General features: G+C 44.0%; 1 protein-coding gene across 5 annotated transcripts in view; it reads right to left on the bottom strand.

Moving 5' to 3' along the window:
• The window catches only part of LOC111964315 (CXXC-type zinc finger protein 5-like), a 27,213-nt gene extending 16,171 nt beyond the window's left edge, over positions 1-11,042 (bottom strand). The window contains exons 1-3 of one of the 5 annotated variants that reach the window (XM_023988171.2): positions 10,935-11,035; positions 10,752-10,809; positions 1,158-2,161 (exon numbers count right to left, since the gene is read on the bottom strand). In XM_023988171.2, the coding sequence (XP_023843939.1) occupies positions 1,158-1,964 (807 nt within the window). In that variant the 5' untranslated portion in view covers positions 1,965-2,161; positions 10,752-10,809; positions 10,935-11,035. Of the gene's footprint in view, positions 1-1,157; positions 2,162-10,509; positions 10,724-10,747 lie in introns of those variants that run through there. The other 4 variants (XM_023988172.2, XM_023988175.2, XM_023988173.2 and 1 more) reach the window with 4 other exon arrangements.

Here is an 11,042-nt window from a genome sequence, read left to right as displayed (position 1 = left end):
CCCTCTGTGACCCTCTGTGACCCTCTGGTTATCCCTCTGAGACACTCTGTATCCCTCTGTGACCAAATTTCCCTCTTGCCTCTGTTCCCTCTGTGACCCTCTGTGACCCTCTGTATCCCTCTGTGACCTCTGTTCTTCTTTGTCCCTCTGTGACACTGTGAATCCCTCTGTGACCTCGTTCTTCTTTTGTCCCTCTCGAGACACTCTGATATCCCTCTGTGACCCTATGTGTCCCTCGTGACCTTCTCTGTCCCTCTTTGTCTCTCTGTGACACTCTAAAATCCCTCTGTGACCCTTATGTGTCCCTCGTGACCTTCTTGTTCTTCTTTCCCTCTGTGACACTCTGAATCCCTCTTGACCATCTGTGTCCCTCTGTGACCCTTCTGTGTTCCCTCTGTGACCCTCTGTGACCCTCTGTATCCCTCGAGACACTCTGCATCCCTCTGTGACCACTATGTGTCCCTCTGTGACCTTCTGTGTCCCTCTGTGACCCTCTGTGACCCTCTGTATCCCTCTGTACCTTCTGTTCCTCTTTGTCCCTCTGTGACACTGTGATCCCTCTGTGACTTCTGTTCTTCTTTTCCCTCTGTGACACTCTGAATCCCTCTGTGACCCCTCTGTGTCCCTCTGTACCCTCTGTATCCCTCTGAGACACTCTGTATCCCTCTTGACCCTATGTCCCTCTTGCCTTCCTTCCCTCTTTGTCCCTCTGTGACACCTCTAAATCCCTCTGTGACCCTATGTGTCCCTCTGTACCTTCTGTCCTTCTTTGTCCCTCTGTGACACTCTGTGACCATCTGTGTCCCTCTGTGACCCTCTGTGTCCCCTCTGACCCTCTGTGACCCTCTGTATCCCTCTGAGACACTCTTATCCCTCTGTGACCTCTATGTTGTGTCCCTCTGTGACCTTCTGTGTCCCTCTGTGACCCTCTGTATCCCTCTGTTACCTTCTGTGTCCCTCTGTGACCCTCTGTGACCCTCTGTGTACCTCTGTGACCCTCTGTGACCCTCTGTCACCCTGTGTCACCCTGTGTCACCCTGTGTCCCTCTGTGTCCCTCTATGTTCCTCTATGTTCCTCTGTGACTCTCTGTGGCCCTCTGTGGCCCTCTGTGGCCCTCTGTGACATCTCCAGCTCTGTCTCCTCACTGAACTCTTACCTCCAGAGTGGCAGATGGTTTCTTTTTCAGCTCATCACATTTGCGGAACTTGCAGATCTGGTGGCCCGTTTTGCGGTTCCGGCAGCTGCTGCACGTCTCGCAGTTAATTCGCCGACGGCAGGGCTGGCACATGCCGCAGCGTTTCCGCTTCTTTTTGCCGGAGTTGATGGCGGAGGCCAGCTCGCTCTGCGCCGGGTACTCGGCCAGGCCGGCCATGTGCAGAGCGCTGTCGGCCAGGAACACGCCGGCCGGTGTCATGATAAACAGTCCCGGATTGAACGGGAAGCCGCCTCCCACACCGTACGGGAAGTCTGCAATACCGCCAATGGAGTCCGCAGCAGACGCACCCTCCAAGTCGTTTGCCCCTGAGATTGAATCGCTACCCCCCATCCCCATCCCCATGCCCCCCGGCAGCAGCATGTGCTCCATCCCAGCCCTCTTTAACAGCACCGCAGCCTGGGCAAAGTGCAGCAGGCCATTCTGTCCTTCCAGGACTTGCTCCAGGGTCCGGTCCAGCTTGGCTGCCGCCAGCGCTGAGACAGTGGGCTGGGGCTGTGGGGGCGGCTGGGGCTTGGCCGGGTGGCTCTTGGTCTCTCCATTGTGGTGTGTGTGTCCATTAGTGTTGGTGGGGCAGGCGGCTGTGTACTGGGAGAGGGTGCGGGACCTTTTAAGGCTCTTACTCAGAGGCTCACTGATGATGCCACTGCGGTTCCTGCGCTCGATGACAGGGACATCCTCACTGCAGCTGCTTCGCTCTAGGGCCTCGGCTGTCCGGTCTCGGCTTCCCTCCGACCGTCCGCTAGACATGTTCCAGTACGTGCAGAGCTGGGGGGGCGGGCGGGAGGGGGAGCCGAGAGGTTCTCACAGTCTGTTCTGAGCCCAGGTGAGGTGGCGCCTCCCCGCTGTGGACGAATCGGACAGCCAATCACAGGCAGGCCTTAGAGCCCTTGTGCTCTGTCTAAACTTCAGCCCTCATCCACATCCTTCCACTGTCAACCTACAAACTGGCACAGGGAGAGAGAAGGGTCCTTCAATAACAGGCTCAGTGTTGGACCTAGACAGCATCTTAGTAAACAACAGACTCCGTTACATAAGACAGCTACTCTGCCATTCCTTTATGTTACCTGTTTATTAGATTGAACACAGCTAAAAAGCCAATGAGGCAGCTCCGTTAGATAGTATGTATCCCAAACATCTCATAACCACTAATAGCCAGGAAAGATGAGTCCACTTACACAACTTAAAGTTCCTCAAGCCCCCCAGCTACAATACACAATAAGACAAATAAGAATATTCAGAATATAGCAAAACATGAAAATACTGAATGACAGTGACAGGAGAGAAAAGGCACTTTTCTACTCCCAATACTTTTCTACTCCCAATACAACCTAAATCCCACCCTTTAGGGCTAGGTTGAATGTAGCCATAGTGTTTCCCAGAAGAAAACCAAGAGAAGCTGGCCTGTGGATGGTCACACTTTCCATCAAAGGGATTTGAAACAATCATTCCCACACACTACACACTGACAAAATTAAAATCCATTTCGCATGAATTAAGACTTCAGACCATGAACAATTCCCATTTTGACATCACTCTCTCCTAATAACCCGAAACTTTGTCTTAGTCTTATTGGTGGTGAATCTGCTGGTAAGGGTCACACCTCTTGGGTTGAAAGGATATACGGAAATCAAATCATATTAAGCAGATGTTATTGCGGGTGGAGTTGAAATGCTTGTGTTCCTAGCTCCAACAGTGCAATAGTATCTAACAATTCACAACAATACACAGAAATCTAAAAGTAAATGTTAAACATTTATTTAACTGATTAGGCGTTGACCTAATTTGCATAATATATTAACTTGTATGCATCAGATATTTGAAGAAAAAACACACAAACAGCCATACACAAAGATATATATATTTTTAAACAAACAGGTTGACCACTTACAACACAGTAAGTACGTTGGTTATCATTCTTGATGACATCATCAACCCTCCAACCACAAAACATATACAGAAGATTGTAATGTAGTATTTATATAACTCATCATCATTATGCCTTGTGGATGCCCTACATTTCTGTCCGATTAGCTATATTCACATGTAATGGCATAGCCTATGATAATCAATAATGTTGTACTCAAAAAGAAAATATGCACAGATACACTACATGGCCAAAAGTATATGGACACCTGCTCGTCGAACACCTCATGCCAAAATCATGAGCTATAACAGCCTCCACTCTTCTAGGAAAGCTTTTCACTAGATGTTGGAACATTGCTGCGGGGACTTGTTTCCACAAGATCATTAGTGAGATCGGGCACTGATGTTGGGCGATTAGGCCTGGCTCGCAGTCGGTGTTCCAATTCATCCCAAAAGCGTTTGATGGGGTTGAGGTCAGGGCTCTGTGCAGGCCAATCAAGTTCTTCCACATCTCAACAAATCATTGAATTGTCTAGAATGTAATTCTATGGTGTAGCGTTAAGATTTCCCTTCACTGGAACTAAGGGACCGAACCATGAAAAACAACCCCAGACCATTATTCCTTTACAATTGGCACTATGCATTCGGGCAGGTAGCATTCTCCTGGCATCCGCCAAACCCAGATTTGTCCGTTGGACTGTCAGATGGTGAAGCGTGATTCATCACTCCAAAGAACGTGTTTCCACTGCTCCAGAGTCAAATGAAGAGGTTTACACCACTCCAGACAAGGCTTGGCATTTTACATGGTGATCTTAAGCTCGTGTGCGGCTGCTCCGTCATCGAAATCCATTTCATGATGTTCCCGACGAAAAGTTATTGTGCTGAAGTTGCTTCCAGAGGCAGCTTGGAACTCACTGAGCTCTTCAGTATGGGGCCATTCTACTGCCAATATTTGTCTATGGAGATTGCATGGCTATGTGCTCGATTTTATACACCTGTCAGGAACGGGTGTGGCTCAAATAACCGAATCCACAAATTTGAATGTAGAGCAGTTGAAGAGAGTGTCATAGAAGGTATGATTTGTTGATATTTCATCTCCTTAGTGAAAAGTGTGCCCCCTTTCTGATTTTCTCTATTTTTGAATATATTTTTTTCAGTGAATGTTATCAGATCTTCAACCAAAACCTAATATTAGATAAAGGGAACCTGAGTTTTCAAATAATAAAAAAATATATACAGTTGAAGTCGGAAGTTTACAATTCCTGACATTTAATCAGAGTAAAAATTCCCTGTCTTAGGTCAGTTAGGATCACCACTTTATTTAAAGAATGTGAAATGTCAGAATAATAGTAGAGAGATTGAGTTATTTCAGCTTTTATTTCCTTCATCACATTCCCAGTGGGTCAGAAGTTTACATACACTCAATTAGTATTTGGTAGCATTGTCTTTAAATTGTTTAACTTGGGTCAAACGTTTCGTGTAGCCTTCCACAAGCTTCCCACAATAAGTTGGGTGAATTTTGGCCCATTTCTCTTGACAGAGCTGGTGTAACTGAGTCAGGTTTGTAGTCCTCCTTGCTCGCACTCGCTTTTTCAGTTCTGACCACAAATTGTCTATAGGATTGAGCTCAGGGCTTTGTGATGGCCACTCCAATACCTTGACTTTGTTGTCCTTAAGCCATTTTGCCACAACTTCAGAAGTATGCTTGGGGTCATTGTCCATTTGGAAGACCCAATTGCAACCAAGCTTAAACTTCCTGACTGATGTCTTGAGATGTTGCTTCAATATATCCACATATTTTCCTGCCTCATGATGCCATCTATTTTGTGAAGTGCACCAGTCGCTCCTGCAGGAAAGCTCCCCCACAACATGATGCTGTCCCCCCCGTGCTTCACGGTTGGGATGGTGTTCTTCGGCTTGCAAGCCTCCCCCTTTATCCTCCAAACATAACAATGGTCATTATGGTCTAACAGTTCTATTTTTGTTTCATCAGACCAGAGGACATTTCTTCAAAAAGTACAATCTTTGTCCCCATGTGCAGTTGCAAACAGTAGTCTGGCTTTTTTATTGCAGTTTTGGAGCAGTGGCTTCTTCCTTGCTGAGCTTCCTTGCCTTTCAGGTTATGTCGATATAGGACTCGTTTAACTGTGGATATAGATAATTTTGTACCTGTTTCCTCCAGCATCTTCACAAGGTCCTTTGTTGTTATTCTGGGATTGATTTGCACTTTTCATACCAAAGTACGTTCATCTCTAGGAGACAGAACCCGTCTCCTTCCTGAGCGGTATGACGGCTGCGTGTTCCCATGGTGTTTGTACTTGCGTACTATGGTTTGTACAGATAAAGGTGGTACCTTCAGGCATTTGGAAATTGCTCCCAAGTATGAACCAGACTTGTGGAGGTCTACAACTTTTTTCTGAGGTCTTGGCTGATTTCTTTTGATTTTCCAATGATGTCAAGCAAAGAGGCACTGAGTTTGAAGCTAGGCCTTGAAATACATCCACAGGTACACCTCCAATAGACTCAAATGTTGTCAATTAGCCTATCAGAAGCGTCTAAAGCCATGACATAATTTTCTGGAATTTTCCAAGTTGTTTAAAGGCACAGTCATCTTAGTGTATGTAAACTTCTGACCCACTGGATTTGTGATACAGTGAATTATAAGTGAAATAATTTGTCTGTAAACAATTGTTGGAAAAATTACTTGTGTCATGCACAAAGTAGACGTCCTAACCGCCAAAACTATAGTTTGTTAACAAGAAATTTGTGGAGTGGTTGAAAAACAAGTTAGCTAGCTACATTTTCAGATATTATACATTTCTGATTTTGTCAGAAAGTGATTTTTATTGCAAGTTAAAGTGTACTGTTAGCTAGCTAGCTAATGTTAGCTGGCTGGCTCGCTAGCTAACGTTACGTGTATGATCTGTGTAGAAATATTATTAGTATCTCAGATCCATTTGTATTGCTAGTTATAGCCTAATGTTAGCTAGCTAACTTACAATGAACTTAGTTGGTTAGTTTTAGCTACCTGTATATTCATGAAAGGTAGTAACGTTATGAGTTGTGATTATGGTTCATTGTTTAGCTAGCTTTCTAGCTACTATACTAAACAAAAGACCTACTGTATCCTTTGCACGTGACAAAAAAACTTGGATTTTATTTGATATAGTGTGTATTTACCAGAGACGGTAATGTGAAGGACAACATGACCTGCACCAAAATCAAATTACGATATAACGTTAGGCCAATGAGACAGTGTCCAAGTTCCAAAATTCTCCGGTAGAATGCCCTGCTTTTATTTCGTCACACTCACAACCGTAACCTACTTTCTGTAATTAGCTTGCCATTAACTTGTATATAATGATATTTTTGTGAGTTTATTTTCCTGTAATAAATAAGACAAATTAGCTAAAGTGAAGACGTTGTCAGCTATATGATATGGTCATTACATGAACTGGCTAACCAACTAACTTAACGTTAGCTAGCTCAACGTTAGCTATTTAGCTAACAATCTAGAAACGACCCAAAACATTGTTTAGAAAGTTGCTTTTAGTTCCTGGTTTGCTAGATTGACATATAATAAATTCATTTTTAAACGGTGTTAAAATACACCAGTTATGCTGTTTTGCACCACCAGGCTGCTGATATTTGTTTTATTTTTTTTTAAATCACCTTTATTTAACCAGGTAGGCTAGTTGAGAACAAGTTCTCATTTGCAACTGCGACCTGGCCAAGATAAAGCAAAGCAGTGTGACACAGACAACAACACAGAGTTACACATGGAGTAAACAATAAACAAGCCAATAACACAATAAACAAGTCAATGACACTATATACAGTGTGTGCAAAAGGCATGTGGAGGTGGGCAATAAATAGGCCATAGGAGCGAATAATTACAATTTAGCAGATTAACACTGGGGTGATAAATGAGCAGTTGATGATGTGCAAGTAGAGATACTGGTGTGCAAAAGAGCAGAAAAGTAAATAAAATAAAAACAGTATGGGGGTGAGTTAGGTAGATTGGGTGGGCTATTTACAGATGGACAATGTACAGCTGCAGCCTGTCGTTTTTGTGTCTATACTTTTAAATAACGACAACTCAATTCAACTAGATATCAGCACTTACTGTAGTGTTGGTTGGCTCTTTTAAATGTTCCTTGACAGTCCCTCTGGGGAAATATCCTCTTATTCACTATGAGCCCATTTAATGTCCACAATCCAATTGAAAAATAACACACTTATTGGGTGGGTATTTTTTCCATTCATAAATGAAAATGGACTGAAATGAATTTGACTCCAATGCTTTATTCAGAGTGGGTACTGAAAAAACTGAAACATCACAATGGCCAGCCTCCTATGAAGAGACACTATCCTACTATTCCACTGACCTGTCCCCACTCACAAACAAGCACATCCCTGAGAAAAGCTGAAGAAATGCCCGGGCCAGTCCTTATAAGGGAAACAAAGGGAAGGGGTGGGAGAGAGCATTGGGGGGGGGGGGGGGGGCAGCATGTGGAAATTGGAAGGCCAGAATTAGTGGGAGGTAAAGCTTCAAAGGCAGGAGCACAGCCCCCGCATTCTCACCAGCTCAGGGGTCCGTGGTGCCAATGGACCCCTGAGCCAGCCCCTCAGCTCCTCACTCTCCTGCTTCGAGTCTGACCAGGGCTCTGCTCTATCTCTCTCACACTGCTGCAGGGCCACCCACCTGCTACACTGACATATACAGTATGTCTGTGTGTCTCTTTCTTCCTGGTGTCCTAGTCTCACTCCATCAAACTCAGTGTCTCTCTGTCTGACCCATATCCCTCACACTCTCTTCATCTCCATCAAACATGAACATGTCATTCATAGTCCATCTTTTCCCACCATCTCAGTCCCTCTTTCACAGTCTACCATTCCTCTTCCAATGTCAATGACTCTATAACAGCCTACGTCCCTCCTCCATGTCATTCACAGTCTCTCCCTTCATGTTTTCACCCTCTCTTAATATCACTCTCACTCTGTCCCTCCTCCATGTCATTCACACGCTCCCTATGCATTTAAATGCCAGCGGTCTAACGCAATGCATCTCAGTGTTAGAGGCATCACTACAGACCCTGGTTCGATCCCGGGCTGTATCCCAACCGGCCGTGATCGGGAGTCCCATAGGGACCGGGAGTCCCAATTGGCCAAGCATCGTCGGGTTAGGGGAGGGTTTAGCCGTCATTGTAAAATAAGAATTTGTTCTGTACTGACTTGCCTAGTTAAATAAAGGTTAAATAAATAAAAAATATATATACTGTATTTTCCAAACCCTAGACTCACAGTCTCTCTTCTCTGTCACTCAACAGTTCCCCAGTTTCTGTAACCAATCACTGTATTCTCTCTGAATAGAATTATCCCAAATTCTGCTACTGCTAAGATGATGATGATAATGATGATGATGGTGGTGATGATTAGAAAAATAAAAAATGATTGCATAATGAGGAACAGGTTGGTTATATTACTGGGAAAAGGTTATGTGAATCCATTGTTATATGAGAAAAAGAAATGCGCCAATGTCTTACATATTAAAGAAATACAGTGTTGTTTGTGTAGACATTGTTGTTGTTTACATCTTCCTCAATGACGTCATTACCATCACGCCAGTAGCAGCCTAAGGATCTGTAAATGCTATCTATACTTTCTGCAGTTATGACTTCTACCACAGCTCCTTTTGTATCACCCAACTAGTCTACTTCTCCTGGTAGCATCACAAATAGGACTGCCACTATCAAACATAATAACACTTTCCCACTATGCTTTCACCGAAGCACCCACTCTCCCCCCTTATATAGGTCTACTCTACATTGATTACGTCAGTGGGAGCTGCTGGAGACATGGCTCGTGCTTCCTCCCTGGAGCTCAGAGCGCGGCGGTAATTGGCCCCTCTCGGCTGAATAACCATCCCGAACAGTCTGACCATACAGACTCCCCAAGGCCAACGAGAAGGGGTACTGTATGGAATCTATAAGCAAAATGGACATACCCACTAAAAGAACTCAAACATCTTTGGCATATTCAAGTTTTTAAAAAGTCACACTCAAGTTATGATATAGGCCTATGACTAATTTAGATGTTTAGAACATAGCATAATATTCTTCAAAATCTGTTTTGTATTCATAAATTATTAATTAGGCCTATACAAAATAGTCTGACTGTAAATATATGCGAGTTTCAAAAGTAGGCTAGATAATACTGTCAATATGGCACTTTTCAAATACTGTATCTATTCATAAATAAATAGGCCTAGTCATGTTTGTCATCAATCGTGAAACCAAAACATCTGACAACAAGCCAAAAAGTGTAATATTTTATGGGACGTTGCCAGATAGCTCGGCTATAGGCTACTTATTAGTTCAGGTAATGCAGAGCCAAATGCAACACTTCCCTCCAGACCGCGGTCAAGCAGACACTCACACATATCTTCCTAGCCCTCTCTCTCAACCACCCCCTCCCTGCTCTGACTCACACACGAGCAGTCACGCACTCACGTCACACTCACTCACTCACAGACACACACACAGTCAGTCACATTTGTGCACGAGACCCATTGAAGTTTATAAGGACCAGAATTAAATATCCCACAACCTGCTGCGCCTTTCTGTTTCTTTTCCATTCCCGAGTTAAAATAGTCAAAATTGTATGCATGCCACTGTGTTAAATCGTGACTAATTTGCAAGAACATGAAGCCCATACGAGCGCCACTGCCGGTGGCGGATTGCGGCAGTACCAGGGGGTCGCGATAAATCCAGGCTTGCAACTGCTATGTCACGGGGACATCGCGCGCAGGAGACTGGCTGGTCGTCGCATGCGGAACAATGAAGAACAAACATGTTCCTCTACAATAAAATCACTCTGAGAACAACTGGCATACTGTTCTTAGGATAAGTATAGGCTATGCACGAACTAAATCATAAACAAATTAAACAATATTGCTCTTTTTCATCCATTATGCATTTTCACAAAAACATTTGTTGATGATTAAAGAGAACACTGCAGAAAACAAAGTTCAGTTTCGATTTATCTCCAGGTAAAGAGATGCCTCATCACCACCTGTCATTAAAAGCATAACATTCATAAACATAATAAAGATCCAATGCAAAGTGCCATAATTTCAATGGCAAATATTTATGGAGAGCGTCAAGTTTCTTGGAGCGCACGTCATTAACAGATGATTCACACTTTCAATTTTCACCCCTAAAAATCTTTGAATGAAAGAACCGCTCTCCACAATATCTACAAACATTTTCTGCATTGACAACATTATCCGAGGAAAATTTGCAAATGAGAATGGCAGAGCAGAATGCCCATTATGGCCATTCTAACCCAATAACAGTGTGTGCATCATTTCACATGCGTCTGAGAGCCGAGAATCCTAATTGTATCTAATATTAAAGCACAAAAATACCTTTTGTCTAGACTCAATGATCTGAAACCACGGTCTCTGCGGTGTCAGCGTATGGTCTGCACCAGCACGTTTGAGGGTATAGATAGAAGAACCATTCTCCCATTCCCCTAGTTAACTTGATCGTTAGGAAGATGACATCCCAACTTTCAGCAGACTTCGACAAAGTATGATCCCCCCTCCCTCCCTCTTATGTAGCCTATCTGCATATTTGCAAACACGGGCCCTTTTTTATTCGCACCTACCAAACCAGAACGAAGAGGAGGGGAGGGCTCCCACTGTCCAAGCGGTCCGTCTCCAAGCCTACCGTAAAGATTGATGTCAAAAAAGAAAGAAAGACAACCTTACACTAAACCAACTGAATTAATATAGTCCTCGCCTGTATAGAACAAGAGAGAAATTGAATAATACATTATTGTAAAACGTACTTTCTCGGAAGCTGAGCGTGTGGGCTCTCCAACCTTTCGATTCTCGCAATCCCACCTCTACATCCCCGCTCGCGGAGAAGAACATGCAAACACATTTCATAGATTTTT

Source organism: Salvelinus sp. IW2-2015, linkage group LG5 (genome assembly GCF_002910315.2).
Source record: "Salvelinus sp. IW2-2015 linkage group LG5, ASM291031v2, whole genome shotgun sequence".
Taxonomy (NCBI): Eukaryota; Metazoa; Chordata; class Actinopteri; order Salmoniformes; family Salmonidae; genus Salvelinus; species Salvelinus sp. IW2-2015.
Note: the sequence above shows the minus strand (reverse complement) of the source record. Positions and strands in the feature narration are given on the sequence as shown.